The sequence below is a fragment of the Mauremys reevesii genome, linkage group 3 (genome assembly GCF_016161935.1).
Source record: "Mauremys reevesii isolate NIE-2019 linkage group 3, ASM1616193v1, whole genome shotgun sequence".
Classification (NCBI taxonomy): domain Eukaryota; kingdom Metazoa; phylum Chordata; order Testudines; family Geoemydidae; genus Mauremys; species Mauremys reevesii.
The window spans coordinates 116,129,995-116,152,812 of NC_052625.1; the positions used below are offsets into that span (position 1 = coordinate 116,129,995).

Consider the following 22,818-nt stretch of genomic DNA (forward strand, 5'->3'; position numbering starts at 1 on the left):
AAATAAATACATAAATAATAATAATTATTAAGCATTAACATTAAGAAACTTGTGTTTCAGAATTGCCAGCCAGAACAGTGCTTAGGAAAACAGGAATAGATCTGAAGTCTCTAAATCCACAAAGCTGCCCTAAATAATGTTGGGAGCTTGTCTGATATTCAATTGATCCCTGGACAGGGGAGCAACATATGTCTCCCTTCTGCCCTGTGCATATGGGGCATAGCTGAGAATCTAGAGCCAGGTCTCCCCATTTATACTTATTCTCCTCCTACAACCCAGCCTTTTTTTTTTTAAACACACACACACACACACACACACACCCCATGTCCTCATAAGAGTAAGAAAACAGACGTGCAAGTGCCTTCATTCAGCATGGAGGGCTATGGCCAATGCTTAGCTTTACCCTTGTCACCACACATGGGTTATCCTCATGCTCCTTGTTGTTTGCTGCACAGGGACTTCTAGAATCAAAGCCATTATATTTTCTCAAAGGTGGTGTTTGATAATCCACTTTCCAGAAGATTGACAGTCAAAGTAAAGAGCAACTAAATGATCTCCTTCACAAACCCCTTGTATCCTTTTGGGACACACTCTCTTCCCTAGATGTATCATCCACTATCCAAATATCAGCCCTACCAACACACATTCACAGATATTCCAATTAACCCCTTAGCACCTGTCATAGCTATAAAGGGAAGGGAACAGCCCTCCTGTGTACAATACTATAAAATCCCTCATGGCCAGAGACACCAAAATCCTTTTACCTGTAAAGGGTTAAAAAGCTCAGGAAACCTGGCTGACATCTGACCCAAAGGACCAATAAGGGGACAAGATACTTTCAAATCTTGGTGGGGGGAAGTCTTGTTTGTGCTCTTTGTTTTGGGGGTGGTTCGCTCTTGGGACTAAGAGGGACCAGACATCAATCCAGCCTCTCCAAATCTTTCTGAACCAGTCTCTCATATTTCAAACTTGTAAGTAACAGCCAGGCAAGGCACGTTAGTCTTATTTTTGTTTTCTCAACTTGTAAATGTTCCTTTTTGCTGAGAGGATTTTACCTCTGTTTGCTGTAACTTTGAACCTAAGGCTAGAGGGGGTTCCTCTGGGCTATATGAATCTGATTACCCTGTAAAGTATTTTCCATCCTGATTTTAGAGATGATTTTTACCTTTCTTCCTTTAATTAAAAGCTTTCTTTTTAAGAGCCTGATTGATTTTTCCTTGTTTTAAGATCCAAGGGGATTGGATCTGGACTCACCAGGAATTGGTGGGGGAAGGGAGGGGGGATGGTTAAATTCTCCTTGTGTTAAGATCCAAGGGGTTGGATCGGTGTTCACCAGGAACTTGGTGAAAAAGCCTCTCAAGGCTACCCAGGGAGGGGAAGGTTTTGGGGAGAAAGGAGGTGTTCCAGACACTGAGGAATCTGGATGGTGGCAGTGAACCCAGATCTAAGCAGGTAGTTAAGCTTAGAAGTGTTTATGCAGGTCCCCACATCTGTACCCTAAAGTTCAGAGTGGGGGAGGAACCTTGACAGCACCAAAGGCAATGATTTCTGGGACTGAGTGCTAAAGTTTTAAAGACTTCAGGGAGATCCTGTCTTCTGAGACAGTCAAGATTTACATGATCTAGTTTTGTATCATAAAAAACAAACAACAAGAGGTTAATATTAAAGAAACTATTATCCACAGAAAGTTTGCAGTATATATAATTGTCTCTCTCATTCGGATTTAGCTTAACCGTACTGAAACACGACTAGTGGACTGTGCATTTAAGCACATCCTTGGGCAAAGGGTGTTGCATAAGTTACATCATTCCAGTCTCAGGAGGCATCGTGCCTCAGAGATGCCCTTCTCCAGGCTTTACATTTGCTTTGGAGAGGGTGGGTATGAATATGTTGTTGGTCTAGATCAGTAGAAGATTATGACACCCTCCCAGAAATTCAGCTGATATGCTGAGCAACCACAGTTCCCACTGAAGTCAATGGGAGTTTCAGCTGCTCAGTACATCTGAAAATCAGGCCACTTATTTAAGAGCCTAAATATGGATGCAGGTGCCTCACTTTGAGCATGCATGTCTCAAAAGGTCAGTTGTAGCTAGAGCTGCTAAGAAATGAGGATTTTTCCTCAAAAAAGTTTTCATGCAAAAAATTCCCTTTTAAAAGTTTTCCCTGTAGGAAATTTTGAAAATATGGAAAAAACTGTTTCAGTTCCCACTTTCCGCACTTTCTGACTGGTTTGTAACTGGCAAAAGGTGGAAAACAGCAATAAACTGGGAAAAACCTGTAATTTTGAAACAAAAAAAATCCAAAAATTAAAAAAACCCTCTCTTTTCCTCCCAACATATTTCATTTATAAAAAACTGAAAAATGAAAAATTTCATTTTCAATGATAACTTTGTTTTCCTATGAAAACCCTATTAACCAGAAATGTTTTGATCAGCTGTACCTGTAGCTTTTAGAATATAAAGTTCACAAATCTAAATGTAAAGTAGTATATGTCTTCTTTCCCCTCTTTACATTCCTTCCTTCATTTTTTTATTGTCATCTTTAATACTGTGACAATTTGAGTGAGCATTTTTTCTGTATTGTAAGGAACTATTCTTATTAGGTGTCTAACCTCCCATACACACTCTAATTATTATGTTTAAAGGCAGACTGAAGAGAAACAGATGTGTTTGAAAGAAGATGAACAGTCACCATTCTTTGGTATTTAAAAAGTTGCACATATTTTTTTCCTGATTTCTGAAATGCCAGTTTATTCTGGGCATTTGTGCAACATCTAACACAAAGGGGCCCTAACTTAATCCTAAGTAATAATTGTAATAATAATACTTTTTAAATGTTAATAAAAGAAAATTAATTCTGCCAATACCAATAAAAAAAGGAAAACTGCTCCATAAACTGCTATAATTCTTCCATGCTGATGCAGAATGTAAGCTCACGTATCAATTAGTTGGGATATTACATTGTATAATTAATGATTTTTCAATTGGAAAAGGGAAGTGTGTGCCATTTTCTTGTCAGTGGTCTTAAAAATCCAATGTACTACTCTAAATAATGCTGTACAACCAAAATAAAACCTGTGGTGAAACAGTCTGCTATATACCAACAGACTTCTCAAATGATCTCTATTGAGTTTATGATTAGTGACATGCCTCAATGCACGTTATTGGGCTACATGGCTTGTTTCACTTTATGCAAGATTTTAAAGGAAGAACTCTACCATCCTGTCAGTCCATACCCATGGAGAGTGTACAAACTAAGGGCTAGATTGCAATTTGGAGTACATACCCCTAGCATAGCACAAAGGGGAAGTAAAAGCATGCCTATGCTCCTACCTGGGCTAGCCATATTGTGGGTTTGGGTGTGCTGGGAGAAGCAGCAGCATTTGCTGTGAACTGGAGGAGTAGCAGATGTCTGGGGAGTGGGCAGAACTTTGCCTGGCCTGGTCCTGGAGTGGTGGAAAATGCTACCCCTTGCTGTGGGCTTTTTCCTTATGGCACAATCTAGTGCTAAGTGAGGCAGGGACTAGATGCTACAAAGAGTACATAGAGTTGGTCAGCAGAAGGAAACAGCCACACTATGCCTTACAGCACTGAATGCTATATTGCACACGCAGTGCAATGTAACAGTCTCACAATGCAATCCAGTATTGCCAGAAATATAGGCAGGACAATTAAAGACCACGTCATTCACTGTCACACAGAATGAAGCCAGGACAGTTAAAGATAACGCATATGACAAACCAACCACTGATGAGCTCATGGATTTGGGTGTATTATTGAACATGACTGCATGGGAGTTACTGACATGTGACATTAATGGATATGTGGATTAATGTCACATATCCTGACCCTGGGCTCTGGCATCTCTTGCTGGCTGATTTAGTAAACAATCACTCTATAGCACTGGTTTGGTTGCCAACACCAGGACCTGCCCACAGGATGCCTATGGTAGCAAGACACCTACCTACCATGTATCTATGCAATAGGCACTATTAACACAGTCTGTTCTCCTGCATAGTGGGGAGGTGGTGTTCATTACTGTTCCTATATGGCGTCTCCACTCTTCTGCAGTGTAACAATTGGACTCCTGACCTTTACTGCCATATGGACACAGGCACTGACTTATATTTTTCCTGGTGGGTGCGCCACCCCTGCTCTGCCCCCACTCCACCTCTTCCTTTACTGCCACACATGCTACATACTACACAATGCTGCCCTTCCTAGTGCTTTCTCTGAGAATTTAGGACAATAATGGAACAGGACCTAGGGGAGAGTCTATCACAGGCCTTGCTCCACTTTACATGCTATTTGGACTATTTTTTATATAAGACTTTTTTGTAAATACTGTCAGAGTAATCATGGCGGAATACTCTTTTGGATTATCTACTGGGACCCTGACTCTTCAGAAAAAACGGGGGTGGGGGAGGGGGGGAAGAGGACACGTGCTTCTGACAATGCCATGCAAAATGATCAGTTCGTTTTAGGCTCAGGAAACCACTGGGAGGCATGTTCTGCTAATATGAGGCATTGTGAATAAATCAGAATGCTTCTACAGTCAGCCCCGGCTTTGGAGATTATTATTGGGTGAACATTGGCCATTTGTATCTGTGGTGCAGAAAGCCACTCGCTCAGCCAGATCCACACGTGGAGAACAGTGACTTGAGAGACAAGGAGGGAAGAATTTGGAAGAAGTCATACCGTGCTGAGACCTGACCTTGCATTTTACTGTAGAATCTCCAGTACTCTAGAATCTATCCCTATGAGACTAACTTCAAACCCAGTGCAAAGCATAAGGAAAGGGATTTTGACTGGGAGATGTTGAGTAGACGGAATCTTTCCTACCTGTGACCAGGTGCCAATTCAGAGAGACTGGCACAGTCACTCTACACCACTGTTCTAAATTCTGGATTATAATAGTGGCAAAGGGCTTGCCCATTATGCAGAAGGTGTGCCCAGACCCTGACCATAAGCCTAACATGCCATAGCCCCACTCACAGCAAAGCAGAGCTCAAGGGGTACAGATTTCCCTTATGCAGCCTCTGGCCTCCCCTCTCTTCATGCTGAACAGCAGTAGTGGTTCTGGTGCTTGCTAAGCCTTGCTGAGCTGGGAGGGGACTGGGGCAGGAGTATCAGGATTCACCAAGCTTTCAAATTTAACAAATAAGTAGCAGAAACAACAAACAAAAACAAACCTCTTATTTGGCTGCAAAGAATTATGCACAAAATATTCACAGCAAAACCTGCCTGCATTTGAAATACTGTAAATTGGATTAATGCTGCTATTCAACTATATTTGCTTCAGTCATGCATTGCTCTATTACGACAAAAATACTTGTGCAATAATTTGCAGATTTCTCTATGAAGTAAGGCTCTTATTCTGTGAGGGTGCAAGGGTCCATGTGGCTCCAATGGCAAGACTGGAGGATGAAATCTGGTTGCACTAGTCTACCAGCAATTGAGAAAATCTAATGTAGTCTTGAGTTCCCCATTGTATGCTGATTCCATTTTTTAAAATCTATCTATTTTGGAGTTTTCAATAGTGCTACTTACACAACTGATATACAGTAAGTGATTCAAAGTACAAGAGTATCTTGTACAGAGCTCTTCCCCCCTGTAAATCTCTCAGTGCTGGCAAATTGAGTTGCTTTTAGATATTTAGCCTTTCTGCTCAATTATATGATTTGCACACACATTTCTTTTGAGTTAGTCCACTAACTTTCCCTTTGAAAGTACGGAACAAGGCTTTTTGTGCTAGGACTTTTCAAGTCTAAAATCTTAAGAAATTTAGTGTCTGCAATATAGAAAAATACATCAGGACAAAAAGCCTATTAACTAAAAATGCTGGAGAAGACATTGTGAGCCTACTCTTTTTTTGTTTTTAAACTTCATATTGTTTATAGTTTCTTCCTTTGTTCCTTTATTCTGAGAGATCCTAGTGAAATTAACAATTTTTAAATATACACTGTCAGGTGGCTAAAGCCTAACACTCAGCTGGTGTGTGAAAAGCACAGACCCTAACAATTTCATAATAATATATATTATTTTCAATTAAACTTCTTTGGATCTAAACAGTCCCAGCAGTGTTTGCAACCAAAACTTTGCCGACTTGTGCTAGCATGTGAACACTGGAAAGTGAACCTGAAATCAAAGTCTGGTTTCTATACGGATCAAGTCCAACAAACTACAAAGAATAAGCAAACAGTATTTTAAGAGTCTTTGTTTAAAAAAAACAAAACAAAACAAAACAAAGGTGCCACTAGTAATTCTTAATGGGCCTGAAGTCCAAGATGAGCAACATGAGGGTCTGCATAGTGGCAAGTGTTGGGCTAGGTGCCTTGTTGCCCTTTAGCGCTAGAAAGTAGAGTTTCAGTTCAGTGGAAAGGGAAGATTCCCAGAATCCCACTGGGTCAAACCGTACTTGCTTCTCGCTCTAGAAAGGCCCAAGATATCAGATACATTTGGGATTCCTTCATTTTAATTCAGGCTAAAGTCTTGGCCTTGCCAAGAGATCCATGTGCATGTGCGTGCCCTACAAAGAGTCCCATTGAAGTCAACAGGACTCATGTGGAAGTAAGGGTTTGTACCTCCACCTCTCTGCAGGCTCCATTCTTTTTATTATTTTTTTTTAAATTACACCAGCGTATTTCTGGAGTGAGCTGATGAAAGTGCCCAAAACGCTTTTCAATTTATTTTTCCCCAAGAACAGTGCAGAGGCAGGCCTGTGTTCTTCGAAAGAGGTCTGTCTCTAAAAATCCATTTATGAATAAAATTAGCTGATTTTCCCCACCGTTTTATCATCTCCGTAGGTTTGCAAAGTTATTTAGAAGGGATTCCAAGTTGCAATATCTTTTCTTTCTACCAGGACTCATAACAATTTTTTCCTTTAGGCTGAAAAACGTATGGTATAAAATCACTACAACGAGTAGTATCAGCAGTAATACTTTAAACCCTAATTTAGAAAGAAAGACAAAAGAACACTTGGCAGGTTATCTCCCTTCCTCTGAAATAAAATCAGAAGAGAAGAGAATTTCTGTACCTCATATCTCCAAATTTCTTGCTGATGGCTGTTCCTACATTGCTGATGGCTGCTGTTGCCTTCTGTCCTGCATGGCTCAGAGTTTCGTGTGTTTTCTTGTAACTAGAAATAAAAGCAACATAGTGGTAAGTCATTCATATAAAAAGAGAACAGATGCTCATCTGTGCTGCAATTCATTTTTATTCTCCATATTTCTAAATTTGAAAAAACATTCCTACTAAAGGTTAAGAATTGAGATGGTCTGTCAGGTTAGGATATACAATGCATGCTTCTTACGTAGCTTTCCAAATGCAGGCTGACCCTAATAGGACCACATTACCTTCCAGTGGAGTGAATCCCTCCCTGTGTCCCCTCAGAGAGCATATCCTTTGAGTGGGTTGGTGCAATCCATTTAAAGGTGAAATGCAGTCATTATACCCCTTACGTTCTGGAATATATTTTAATATAATGAAAATCAAAGGTTTATAGAAATATCAGACACTATTTCACTAAATCCATCATTGTAAAATGAGGGGGAAATTGTCCCTCAGCAGCAGCTGCTGCTATTGTACTGACATACATCTCAGCAAAAAGTCTGAAGATACAATGTAGGACTCAGAAAACAAATCTTCTGTTTGAGGGCATGGGAATTGGGAAAGCAAGCAATCTCAAAAGCTGTTGTAAATTTTACTACAACTTGACTTATAACCTATATTCCTGGACACATCATCAGAGCTGATCAAGTAATAAAAACAACTGAGTTGAAATTTTAGCAATTTTCCTTGCATTTTTGGTCTAAATAGGAAGTTCCTATGAAAAAATCAATTCTTGAAAAATGTCAACCAATATTAATTATTAATATTACAATAGAAACCTATTGTAATAGAAACCTAGCCATAAAGAGCTTGCAATTTATAAAGAAAGTGTGTCATAGCCAGTGAAAATCAGGGTGATGATCAGCACATGTATTTTCTTTTTTTATATATTTATTGTGTGTATATATATATATACACACACATATATATATATACACTATACACACACACACACACACACACACATATACACACACACACACACATATACACACACACACACACACACACACTCGTTCATTAGCCTGTTCGTTCATAAGCCGATCCCCTAAAATTGTTAGGTAAAAATAGCAAAAACTGTATGACCCGTTCATAAGCCGACCCTATATTTCAGGGGTTGGCAAACTTTGGCTCCTGGCCATCAGGGTAAGCCACTGGCCGGTTGGGACGTTGTGTTTACTTGGTGTGTCTTCAGGCACGGAGCCCCTCAGCCCCCAGTGTCTGCGCCACTTCCCACAGCTCCCATTGGCTGGCAACGGCGAACCGCAGCTACAGGGAGCTGAGGAGCTGCATGCCTGCAGACACTCCAGGCAAACAAAATGACAATGTATTAGATATTCAATTCAATGCTTCCATAGAGTTTAAAATCATCAAATTTTGGTGTAAACCCATTTATAAGCCAACCCCAACTCTTTGATGCGTCACTTTTTTACCAGATATATTCGGCTTATGAACGAGTTACACACACCCCGAATATTTTTGGCTTTTTTATATATAAAAACTATATTTAAATAGTAATTATATTTAAAAACTACCCTCAGTTGCTCCTATACACAGTCATTGTCTGTGCAATTTTTTTTTGTTTTCTGCCACTATTAATATTGTAACCTGGTATTTAATCCTTGCATCTTAAAATAAAAAGTAAGTGTTGCTTACTTAGGGCTTGATTCTGCTCCACTGAAGTAAATGGCGATACATCATTGACTTCAATGGGAGTAGGCACAAACACTTATTGCAAAGGAAAACTAGCTTAATTCTCTCAGTACTATTCTATCTCATTGGACTATCAAAGTAACAGCTTCACATTTGACTGTTTTAAATATATTTATGTATATATTTAAAACACGCCCTAAAATGATTTACTTATATTTTCAATTAGGTAAAGTAATGCCAATCTTTTGTGTTACACTTTCTGTTATTCGTTAACTACTGAAGGAAATAAAAATGCCCATAAGATCAAAAAAGGCTCCTGATGAAATCTGGACAGCAAGTGCATATTCAAAGTAGTTTTGAAATCTTTCTTAAATCACTCATGTAATGTATGGCATGTGTGTTCAGACACAATCTTCTTAATTCACACACTGCTGATTTATAGGACATGCTTTGATTTGTCATGCTTTCATTTCCCCTCAATACTGTTTAACCTATGAATTGTGAAACAGTTTCTCATTCCACTTTTCTGCACTGACGGTTCTTTTGTTGAGCAGACAAGTTCTGATCACATTAAAGCCGCCCTCTCTAGGGTATAACATGACATTTTCAGTGAAGCAAAATGAACCCTGAATTAGGAATACTGACCTAACAAAATGAAAGCACTTACAATAAATTACCTTATACTCTGTCTATATTGCTGAAAAAGAATGGTAGAAATGAACATGAAAGCATTATAAATATTCTTTTGTTGGTCTTATTTATCCTTTCAGCACATACAATAGAAAAACACCCACCAGAGACCAGTTGGGAAACCTCATTGCCTAGTTCCTTCAGCAGAAAATTGTTTTCTTATTTTCCATATGTAGGAAAATAATATAGCTTCGGCAGGTGGGAGAAATGGGGACAAAAAATGGGAAAATAAAATAAAAAATGGCACACATTTACCATATAGTATGTCATATGTTACCCATATTGCCTCCATGCTATGTCTTTTATAGCATACAATGATAAAAGCAGCAGAATTAAGGCTGCCAGGCAAACCTTGCACCTTACTCTGATAAAATCTCAAACGTGATTACTGCATGGTTTCTGAATGAACACACTTTGGTTATATATACACTCCGTACCCCCTAAAGGCAAATGTTTGCCAGATGATTCAGCAGATGACAGTTCTAGAACTCCAGTGCTCTGCTCCTGCTCTCAGTAAGTGCCATTGCTATAATGACTGCAAGTGCTGGAGAAAAGAGCAACTTGCAAAGGCAGGAACAGGGATTATGCCTGGTGGTGGTTTTCTTTTTTTAAAATGGTATGTATAGAACACCCAAATGTTAGTTTGTTTTTAAAAGGGTCTCGTCTCATCTCCCCTCCCGACTCCTGCTTGTTTTTCACCTTAAAAAATATCAAGAACGTCACATTTTTTGGTTTGGGTCTTACATGTGTATTGTGAGCTCTGTCAGCACTGTATTGAAAGGAGCTGGGTGGGAATGCTGAATCTTTAACAAAGCAATCTTTTCTCCCAGCTGCATAGTTGGATATTTGAATTAAGTAGATGTTACCAAAAAACATACAAAAGCCAGAGAGCTTTAAACATTTTTAACAAGAACTACTTCCCCTCACATATTATCACATTTAACTGCATGGCATCTCCAATACCATAATCTTCCCAGCACTTCTCCACAGACCTGCTCCAAAGTCCATGGAAGTCAAAGGAAAGTCTTTCCAGTAACTTGAACGGGCTTTGGATAGAGCCCCAGCTGTTTAGAAAGCCTTTCAGGAAAAAAAGATAGACAAAAGTTTTACTTTTCAACATGATAAACAACTTGGGGGTGAAGGTGGACCATGAAGAAACCTTTTAGGTTTCTTTATACATCAAATAAGCTAAAAAGGGTACAAATCCATTTGCTTTTCCTCATTTTCACGTCACCTTTCAAAGGCACTTTCAGGAACCAGATTTGCTAAGAGGACCTGGATATCTGGCCTTTCAACCTCCAGGTCATCAATTTAAATCCACCACAAGTCGGTGACAGAAGGTTTTATTTGACAGTTGACTGATAACATCTGCCAAATAAGTTGGAGGTCTCAATTCAAATTCACAGCAGACAGAGGCTCACCTCACAGAATGCCATCAAAACTGGCTCCACAAGGGGGTGCCCCAGCAATGAGAGCAGGACTGAATAACCATGGCCACTGAACCCTCATCTTAACAGGGTTGCCAGCTTTCTGATTGCAGAAAACTGAACACCCTTGCCCCGCACCCTGCCCCGGGGCCCTGCCTCTTCCCACAGGCCCTGACAGCAGGCACTGCCCTCATGGTTCCCGGCCAATGGGAGCTGCAGAGCCGGCACTCGGGCAGTGTGCAGAGCCTCCCTGGCCACCCTTGCACCTAGGGGCCGCAGGGACACATCGCCACTTCCAGGAGCCATGCAAAGCCAGGGCAGGGAGGGATCCTTCCTTAGTCCCGCTACGCTGCCGACCGAACTTTTCATGGCCTGGTCAGTGCCAGGAGCTGATAGGAGCTGCCAGGATCCCTTTTTGACCAGGCATTCTGATTGAAAAACGGATGCCTGGCAACCCTACGATGGTACCTAAGCCAGAGGTTCTAGCACACTGCTGGAGCAAGGTAAGGAAGCTGTACTTAGCTTGTGAGCTCTTTGGGAGCAGGCACTGTCTTTGTTCTGATTTATATAGCACTTAGCACAATGGAGTCCTGGTCCATGACTATGGCTTCTAAGCACGACTAAAATAAATAAATAAAATAAAATAAAATAAAGAATTGCTGCTTCCTGTGACAAGATTTTCCCCTTTAGATAACTGGAAGGCCTGATTCTTTAGTGCTGACAATCTGGCACCTTTTACAGAAACACCCAGGTCTCATTAAATGATGGTATGTGTTTAAAATGGAGAGATGCTATTTTATTAAAGTATTCTTTCTAATTTGCCTTATTTCTTTAAAAAGTGATTCTCCTGTTACTAATGCCTGCTTTATACCTGTGTAATTCAAATGACATCAATGAATGTTCCCTAGTGCAAGAGAGCAGGATTGGGCCTTAAAATAACTTTTTACAACTTTAAGTGTACAGTGGTTCCGTTGATTGTCTTTAAAAAAAATCAAATATACACATTCTAGCATCATGGGAAGATTCATTCTTTCACAATGGAAGCAAAATATACCCCAAAATAATGCCTTTTTACACATTATGGTTGAAATCTGGGCTCTGTTCAAGTCAACAGAAATTTAAGTTCCCTCTCCAAGGTACTGCTACTGCTTGCTAGGTTGATGCTGAGAGTGACCAGTATTTTTTCCCCTGCTATATAAATACCAAATGCAATGGATCACAGGTATCTAATGCTCCCCCCCCCCCCCATTTCTTCCAAAAGGATCAAAAGCCTGCCTGCTACATGGAATTCACTCTAAACTCTACTTCTGATCTATCACATACACCTCAGAAAAGCCCCCGGAAAGTTGATAACATTTTATAAATATGCTGCTGATTATAGAGAAATTCAGAGGCTACAATCCAAATTTGTCAAATTCTCACACAACAATTGATTTGCATTTGGAGGGATTAGAGGTTATCCCAAACTGACCAGCCAAAAGCAACATGTGATTTGATGGCTCTTTTCAGTAGAGGTAAAATAAATTCCATTCTCTCTGCCATCAACTTACCTTGGTCTTAAATGATTACATTTTCCAACACGAAGCTCCATTCATCGTGCCTGCATTTTTTATTTGCTCCAGTTCAGGAAAGCCATTAAGCACATGCTCAACTTTAAGCACGTCCACAGTGCTGTCCTAAATAGGGATGCTTTAACAAATCAGGGCCATAATACAGACTAGCATCATTACAAGGTCCGCACTCCCTGATAGCCAATAAGGAGCATGTTTCACGGGAATTCATTTATGGGTTTAATGTAGCTGGAAGCCAAGGCAACAAACCTCTAGGAAATAGCGTGTGTGTTATTTAACAGAGTGACTGTACTCAAAACACCACACTCATGGTTATAATTTAGAGCTGAATATTTGAATAAAACAACTGGTAAGCGCCTTTTCTTTTTCACGCCAGTATAAGCAGTTCTATGTCACAAACCACCCAGATGTTTTATCTATGTATGTATTGTAAGTTCTACACATGGCACTGAAACTTTAAAAGGATAATCCCTGAATGCCTGTGTCCAGCAGACAAGCACTTCTTTAGTTAATAAACAAATACATAGATGAAGATAAACTCTCATTTCTGTCTATAAAAATACTACTTTGCTTATAGCACACATTCATTCTAGGGACCAGATAAAATAAGGCAGATTGTCAGTCTAATACTAATTTTTTGTAGCTCCCATAAATACTCTGTCTTTCCTAATGTTTCTATTAGGAAGAGGGGAGCATTTGTGTTCTTAATACTATCCAGGTTACATAACACTGTAAGTCCATCTAAGACTGTTATGCAAATAGTCTTTTTTGAGCTAATGACACCACCAACTCTCTGGAAAGCTGAGCTCAGATGTGGAAAAAAATGGCAGTGCTGGAGCGGGAAAGCTTTGTGAAACTCTCAAACACAGACGGGAACAATAATGAAACAATAAATCAACAAAACAACGGGCAACACTGGCCATTATGGGGATAGGAACTTTAACTTGGACTCCGCTAAAATTACCTCAGGGTCAATCTAACACAGGGATGAAATCAAAGCTCTTTCTCCCCCCAGATTTTTATCCTCCTTTCAGATCAGATGTAATCTTTTTCACAAATGACAAGTCCACAGAGGTTAGTGGGTTTGCCTCATCATATATGGTTACTGAATTGTATGCTAACTGTGCATTTGTTAAACACTGTAGTTGTTTGGATGCTTTTGGCTCCTCATATTTATATGCATAAGTCTTTCTATTTTAGACCATGTCAATAATACTGGTAAGTGGTGACCTCTTTAGCAGTGTTTCTGACTTCTGAGGACATTATGTTTCATCAGCATTAATAGCATGAGCCAACTCATTCCAAATTCTCATGTAACATATACTCACTTGCTGTTGGTTTTTTTAATACGCTTCACAATTTAAATGTTTTTTAGAAGCCTCTAAGGGTAGCAACAAAATTCAGTATTCAGGTTAAGAACTATAAAGGCTAATTCAAATTTGCTTTGAGGGGAAAAAACAAGTGTAGAATAGACAGTGCTTATTAATTACCTCCCTAGACTGCCGAATGCTCATAGCTGCTGAGTCATGTGATCTATAACAACTTTTCACTTTGGCCTTCAAGCAATCATTATTTATAATGACTTGGTAAGCACTGACCGTGTGGGATCTGTGGACATAAATGACAATGACAAGGTCTTAAGATGGTCAAAAGCTGGCTGAAACCAGGCCAGATGACCCTGAGTCTTCAGACTGAGAAGCCTCAGATGCAGTACATTTAGAGCAAAGATATTCAAGAAACACCGGATCACCGACACACTTGTGTTAGTTTCACATGGTAAATTAATTAGGCCTCTCTTCATGCTCACACCGATGTAAACCCACTGAGTTTACTAGAGTTACTCCAGATTTACAGTACCGATGTAAGAGCAGAATCAGACACTGAATTTCAGTAGAATTACTCCTGAATTACATTAAATTATAAAAATCAGGCCTCCTGTATTTAAGGTAGCAACATTTATTTCATGGTATCAGAGGAGAGGGAATACATGTCGGGGAGGGGGAGGTTTAAAAAGTTTTGTCCACGTTTTACCCTGCTTGCTTTATCCAAAAAGGGGTTAAATAATAGAATGACACCTAAGCAAATATGGTACATGAATCATTACCAGGATTAATCTAAATCAAACTGACCTGCCTCAATCTGAGTATTTCTAGTATTTACCTTTTGTTACCTTCAGCTGTAGCAATTTAGTTTAAAGCTTTTTTTTTTTTTAATGAAATTCTCAGTTCATTTTTCTCTGCAGGATATAGGACCTAGTGATTCCAATTGCCTCCAATAATATCATAGATTCCAAGACTCTAGGACTGGAAGGGACTTCGAGAGGTCATCGAGTCCAGTCCCCTGTCCTCATGGCAGGACCAATTACCGTCTAGACCATCCCTTGTAGACATTTATCTAACCTACTCTTAAATATCTCCAGAGATGGAGATTCCACAACCTCCCTAGGCAATTTATTCCAGTGTTTAACCACCCTGACAGTTAGGAACCTTTTCCTAATGTCCAACCTAAATCTCCCTTGCTGCAGTTTAAGCCCATTGCTTCTTGTTCTATCATTAGAGGCTAAGGTGAACAAGTTTTCTCCCTCCTCCTTATGACACCCTTTTAGATTCCTGAAAACTGCTATCATGTCCCCTCTCAGTCTTCTCTTTTCCAAACAAACAAACCCAATTCTTTCAGTCTTCCTTCGTAGGTCATGTTCTCAAGACCTTTAATCATTCTTGTTGCCCTTCTCTGGACCCTCTCCAATTTCTCCACATCTTTCTTGAAATGCGGTGCCCAGAACTGGACACAATACTCCTGTTGAGGCCTAACCAGCGCCGAGTAGAGCGGAAGAATGACTTCTTGTGTCTTGCTCACAACACATAATGCAACCCAGAATCACGTTTGCTTTTTTTGCAACAGCATCACACTGTTGACTCATATTTAGCTTGTGGTCCACTATAACCCCTAGATCCCTTTCTGCCGTACTCCTTCCTAGACAGTCTCTTCCCATTCTGTACATGTGAAACTGATTGTTCCTTCTTAAGTGGAGCACTTTGCATTTGTCTTTATTAAACTTCATCCGGTTTACCTCAAACCATTTCTCCAATTTGTCCAGATCATTTTGAATTATGACCCTGTCCTCCAAAGTAGTTGCAATCCCTCCCAGTTTGGTATCATCTGCAAACTTAATAAGCGTATTTTCTATGCCAACATCTAAGTCGTTGATGAAGATATTGAACAGAGCCAGTCCCAAAACAGACCCCTGCGGAACCCTACTTGTTATACTTTTCCAGCAGGATTGGGAACCATTAATAACTACTCTGAGCACAGTTATCCAGCCAGTTATGCACCCACCTTATAGTAGCCCCATCTAAATTGTATTTGCCTAGTTTATCGATAAGAATATCATGCAAGACCGTATCAAATGCCTTACTAAAGTCTAGGTATACCACATCCACGCTTCTCTCTTATCCACAAGACTCGTTATCCTATCAAAGAAAGCTATTAGATTGGTTTGACACGATTTGTTCTTTACAAATCCATGCTGGCTATTCCCTATCACCTTCCAAGTGTTTGCAGATGATTTCCTTAATTACTTGCTCCATTATCTTCCCTGGCACAGAAGTTAAACTAACTGGTCTGTAGTTTCCTAAATTGTCTTTATTTCCCTTTTTATAGATGGGCATTATATTTGCTCTTTTTCAGTCTTCTGGAATCTCTCCTGTCTCCCATGATTTTCCAAAGATAATAGCTAGAGGCTCAGATACCGCCTATATTAGCTCCTTGAGTATTCTAGGATGCATTTCATCAGGACCTGGTGACTTGCAGGTATCTACCTTTTCTAAGTGACTTTTAGCTTGTTCTTTTTTTAATTTATCTTCTAAACCAACCCCCTTCCCATAAGCATTCACTATGTTAGGCATTCCTTCAGACTTCTCAGTGAAGACCGAAACAAAAGTCATTAAGCATCTCTGCCATTTCCAGGTTTCCCGCTACTGTTTCTCCCTCCTCACTGAGCAGTGGGCCTACCCTGTCCTTGGTCTTCCTCTTGCTTCTAACGTATTGATAAAAAGTCTTCTTGTTTCCCTTTATTTCCATAGTTAGTTTGAGCTCATTTTGTGCCTTTGCCTTTCTAATCTTGCCCCTGCATTCCTGTGTTGTTTGCCTATATTCATCCTTTGTAATCTGACCTAGTTTCCATTTTTTATATGACTCCTTTTTATTTTTTAGATCATGCAAGATCTCGTGGTTAAGCCCAGGTGGTCTTTTGCCACATTTTCTATCTTTCCTACCCAGCGGAATAGCTTGCTTTTGGGCCCTTAATAGTGTCCCTTTGAAAAACTCCCAATTCTCCTCAGTTGTTTTTCCCCCTCAGTCTTGATTCCCATGGGACCTTACCTATCAGCTCTCTGAGCTTACCAAAATCCGCCTTCCTGAAATCCATTGTCTCTATTTTGCTGTACTCCCTTCTACCCTTCCTTAGAATTGCAAACTCTATGATTTCATGATCACTTTCACCCAAGCTGCCTTCCACTTTCAAATTCTCAATGAGTTCCTCCCTATTTGTTAAAATCAAGTCTAGAACAGCTTCCCCCGCCCCCCAGTAGCTTTTTCAACCTTCTGAAATAAAAAGTTGTCTGCAATGCAGTCCAAGAACTTATTGGATAGTCTGTGCCCCGTGGTGTTATTTTCCCAACCTATATCTGGATAGTTGAAGTCCCCCATCACCACCAAATCTTGGGCTTTGGATGATTTTGTTAGTTGTTTAAAAAAAGCCTCATCCACCTCTTCCACCTGGTTAGGTAGCCTGTAGTAGACTCCTAGCACAGCCACCTTTGTTTTTTACCCCTTTTAGCCTAACCCAGAGACTCTCAACACTTCCGTCTCCTATGTCCATCTCCACCTCAGTCCAAGTGTGTACATTTTTAATATATATAAGGCAACACCTCCTCCCTTTTTCCTGTCTATTCTTCCTGAGCAAGCTGTACCCATCCACACCAACATTCCAATCATGTGTATTATCCCACCAAGTTTCAGTGATGCCAACAATGTCATAACCTTCATGATGGTTATCTTATAGCAGACATGCACCCTATAGTTAGATATTATTTTTCACTATTTACAGTAAAATAAACTTCTTCGCTAAGTTATCCTCCATACGTAAAGTAGACTTACAGGATATTTTGATCATATCGCCACCTAACAAGCTTGAATGTTATGTAATCCTTCTCTCCTATTTGCATTGTCTTGAAATATGAGAACAAGGTATTACTGCATATTTTTATGGCAGACTTAATTCAAACAAATAAAGGGAAATATTGCTTCACACAATATGTAATCAGCAGAAAATACTAGTTCACACAATGTATAGTCAGGCTGCACATATTTATCATGTCAGAGTTAGATACTGTAAGTGGATACTTAAATGACCAACATCTGCAATTACACAGAATAAAACAGGATAATCAAAGCTCATGCTTCAAGGTACCAGCTGATCTCATCAGGTTAGGAAGGAATTGCTCCTCAACTGGTCAGATGAAGTTTGACCTTCCTTTGAAGACTCAAACATAAGCCAGTAGAACGAGGATATCAATATATTATTTCTATCTCATTTGGAAAGTCATGTATTTGACATGATATTTGGATTTTAAAACTTGCAGTCTATGGAATTAGAGAAAACATTAGTTAGATTAGGAATTGGCTCATTGACACATCTCAAATATAGTTGCATCAGTGAGTGTGGCTATTTCTAATGGGTCGCCCAGGATTGGTTCTTCGTCCAATGCCATTCAATATTTTTTTTTAAATCAATGCTCTAGATGAAATCTTTGTTGATAAAGTTGACAGGTAACACAAAGATTGGTGGGACCATAAATAATGAAAACAGCTTACTGTTACAGAATGATCTGAATTTGCATGGTTCAATGGTCACAAGCCAACAACATGTACATCTCACCATACAAAGTCCCTGCCATTGCAGATGCCTCAAGCATTGGTGACGCCTTGATCTCTCCTGTTCTCTTCCTGTGACACACAACAGTTTGGTCTCTTGAGGACTGAAATGCTTAGTCTAACCCAATTTACTGTTTGGGGTAACTGGGTGAAATTAATGGCCTGGGATATAAAGGCTTAATGAGCTAATGGTCCCTTCTGACATTAAATTCTATGAAACTATGATTAATAAATAGTGTATAATATTTTAAAAATCAGCTTCAGTAAAGTATATGACAACATATACTGTTAATGTACCTTCATTTTGCTAATGACATTCAATGTTGTTCTGTTTCGGTCTTTTCTGGCAAAGAATAATCCATTATGAGCTCTCCTCCATGATAAAGCTTTCATGAGATGCAAGACGACTCAAACAACAACAAAACCATACAAGAACAGAGCCTGGTGGCACAAGCCATGTCTTACAGAGCTTGCTACTTTTTCTGTTTAAAGCATTAGTCAGTTTAAGAATGAAATGCTCTAGAATGAATGTAAAGCAGGTGTGTTTCTGGGAAACACTTGATTTGATAGATATTTTGCTAGGATTTCATGTAAAAGCAGAGGGCTGACTAAAGCATTAACTAACACATTTCATTTGAGCTTTAACATGCATGTAAATGATGTGTTGCAAGTATAGTCTATTCTAATAATCCACAGTTAAGAACATGTTCTTAAGAATGTCAGAGTGACTGAGCTTGTATCTTGCCATCTCATCCATGCAGATAAGCACAAAGGTTTATCAGTGACCTAAACTTAATTCCTACTCTGCTACTGAGTGACAGCAGCTCTCTCCTCTCTTCCTACCTGGAACCTATTATAGCATTTACAGGAACAGTGAAACCAAAATGTAATTATTTTGCCTAATATAGCATTGTAATTGTCTCCAGTGATGGCCATCTCACTAAAATGACACCTGGAAAAGTCTCATCAGGGATTGATTAAAAAATAATAATCTGTATTTAAAGATAAAGGGAAACCCTTTTATCGGCATTCACTAGCACTGCTCTAGTTAAAGCTGTATCAGCACTTTCAGGATAAATCGTTATTTTCAGGGATTTATAATTTGGATCAACACTTTCAAGGGTCAAATTAATAGCACCAATTGAATTAATCCATTTGTACCAGGTCAGAATATAGTCCTTAGCAGGACCGGCTCTAGGCACCAGCAAAGCAAGCACATATACTCTACAGAAGGTGAAGAGACACCTGTCACGTGTTTTGATGTGGTCCAACTACTTCTGAGTGATGCTATCATGAGAGACCCATGACATCTGGCATATGCAGTGCCACTTGAACCATGACTCAAGAATAGAAAAATCTTGCTGCTTGCTCACATTCTGCGCCTCCCAGAATCTATCATTGGGTATACCTGAGCCATAATGACCAATGATATGTTCAAAGCCATTTCGCAGAGAGCCACTAAGTGTGTTTAGGTCACCCAGGATCACGAGACTGTGTGTACTAGACATTCCAACTGATCGTAAAAATGATCTTCAACTGAATCAACAGATTCCTCTATTGGTGCATAGGACTACTATGACAGTGCGGTAACCATGCCAATGTTTAAGCCATGCAATAAACAGCCGAGACAACACTGGCATCCAGATTATTAAGGAGGACTTGGCCTCGTGCCGCAGTAGTGCTACCTCACCTAAGTGGTTGGAGCTGCCAGAATACAGACGTAGGGAATCTTCCACCTTGTGACAGCCGTGATCTATCAGCCTTGCTTCTGTTAGGCCTGCGACTGATATGCCAAGACGGTCCATTTCACATGAGACAGTGACCTGATGACCATGCCTGGGAAGAATTGCAACATTCCAGATTGCAATTTTGATGGACTGGCAGAGATCCCAGGTACGACTCGATAAATTGTCACAATATATTGCAAACATGCCTGCTGACAGAGGATGCGCATCCCCAGGGGTGCTTTGGCACAAGTCATATGTGCTGAGGGAAGACAACACTGGCAAGGCATCTACAGCTGAGAGTAAAGCAGGGGCTTTAACCCTGGTGCTGAGTGCTAAGTTATTCATGGTCAAAAGCAAGAGCAAACGATTATGCCCCACAAAAAAACCCCAAAAATACCACCTCAACCCACTGGAATGAGACGGAGGCGTAGTAACATGACCCTTTTCCTGGTCTACCAATACTGGCTTCACGCTGTGCGATCCAAACCGTTGAGTCTCTCTCAGTGACTTCCTTCACTTGGGTAGCTAAGTGCAGCTGCTGCTCTGCATCTTCGCTGCCTGTGCTAGCCATCATTTTCGGGGTTCTCGTTGGACCTGTCCACCTCACATAATACGCAAGGTGATATTTCAGACAAGCCTTCATCGCTGAGGGCATAGCTCCAACGAGTGATCCCCTGCTTCAGATGTTACACCCACTCCACCACGATGAGGTACAGGTCGGCCTGTTTCATTGCATGACTTATGTTACAACATGGAAATGATCAATGTGTTTTTCTTATTGCTTAGTATTGTGTACTGGGAACCGCAAAATTTATTTCAAACATGAAAGTAAGAGAAGTGCACCCACTCAAATGCAAATACCTATAACCAAGCAAGAATTCAGGTTACATAAGCCCCTTCCCTGGGTAGCAAAATGCTAATTAGGAAAATAATTTAAAAAAATAATCAGTGCAACATTGTAAATAAAATTATACCTTAATCCACAATTGTTAGCTTTGCTTTTAAAACCCACCAACATTGTCCTGCTTCATTAAAAAGTGCAATTATTTATACTTAAAAAAATAATAAATGCACACACTGCTCTAAGCTAACCAAATTCCTGGCAATTTCTATTCACTGCAAACCTGAGCTCAGAAAAATTATTTTACCTGAATGCCTCCTCACCACCACAAATGTGAAATGAATGAAGAAGTTGATTAACTATTCTTTAGGAAGTTATTGGTGTGTTTTATATAGGCAAAAGGGCCTGTGAAAATAAAGCCCCCCTACCCAGACGTGTAGTTTATGCTAAAAATCAACCCATTGTAGAATAACAGAGGAAAAGATTGGACAAGAACATTGATTATGAACAGATGTGAATAATAGAAATCTTAGAAACTGGAAGGGACCTTCATGGTCCATCTGGTCAAGTCCCCTGCACTGAGGCAGGACTAAGTATTATCTAGAGCTTCTCACAACAAAATTTTTGGAGGCCTCAGAGCGCAGCCACCAACTCTTGCAGACAATTTTTCCAAAATACTTAATTAACTTTATGTGCACAATTATTTTTCTCCTAAACACATCCAAATCTTTGGGTTTTTTTGCAGACTCAATAATAAAAAATAATGTACAGTCATCTCTATTCTTTACTGAACCTCAACATCATAGAAACACCAACAAGGTGCTTTGCACATTCTTGTCTTTTTTGTTGTTGTTTCTTTTGCTTTTTTGGTAAAACGTGGATGTCTGTACAACAATTCTACCCAGAGTTTGCTCCTATTTTTGTGCTTTGTGCATGTCAGGGAGCAGGAGCCCCTCACTCTGCCTGGGAGCTGTCAAACCCTGCAGCATGTGGGGGCCACTGAAGTACTTGCAGCAGCTACAGCAACTAAAGAACAAGTGCGGCCCCAGGAGGGGGAAAAGGCTGACTGTCTCCTTGTCCCTGCCTTCTGTGGCCCTTCAGCGAGAGCCCACCCCAGGGAAGATGGGTTGGGAACTCACTGGCTGCCTGCAGAATCCCAGGTTAACCACGCTCTGGCTGGTTGGGAGTGGAGAAACTGCCCAGGGGAGTGCCCAAGTGGCCAAACGCTGCAGCTGCCTCCACTGACAAGACCTGCCTCTGGCACCACCCACACCAGCCCCACGTCTACAGAGGCACTACCCAGAGCCCCCTGAGGGGGCTGCGCAGTGCAGGGTGCTAATCTCTGCTGGTAGCACCAGTGCAAACACCAATGTGGCGCAGCTCACTGTCCTTAGAAATAGCTATTCAGGAGCAACAGTTGGGTGCCGCAGGGAGGGGTGCTGCTTTGCCCCTTCCCCCCAATATCCGCCCATGTTTTGGAGGCTGTCATGGCCATACAAAAACAACAAAAAAAAACACACCCCACACAGTGGCTGCATTTCAGAAACACTGATCTAGGCCAGCCCTGACAGACGACCCCAGTCTAATTGGTTCTTTAAAGAACTTCCAATGACGGAGATTTCACAACCTCCCTAGGTAATTTGCTCCTGTGTTTAACCAGTATTTACAGTTAAGAAGTTTTTCCTAATGTCTAACCTAAATCTTGCTGAAATTGAAGCCCATTACTTCTTGTCTTGTCCTCAGTGGATAAGGAGAACAAATCATCACTAAGGCTGCGAGTAGACAGTCACGGAGGTCACGGATTCCGTGACTTTCTGTGACCTCTGCAGCAGCTGGTGCTGGCTGGGGCAGCCCGTGGGCCAGCAG

General features: G+C 40.4%; 1 protein-coding gene across 5 annotated transcripts in view; it reads right to left on the minus strand.

The window, feature by feature from the left end:
• Window positions 1–22,818, minus strand: part of TPD52L1 (TPD52 like 1) — a 69,238-nt gene that overhangs the window by 11,273 nt on the left and 35,147 nt on the right. For all 5 annotated transcript variants that reach the window (XM_039531691.1, XM_039531694.1, XM_039531693.1 and 2 more), the window contains one exon: window positions 7,036–7,137. In XM_039531691.1, coding sequence (XP_039387625.1) covers window positions 7,036–7,137 — 102 coding nt within the window. The remainder of the gene's footprint in view (window positions 1–7,035; window positions 7,138–22,818) is intronic.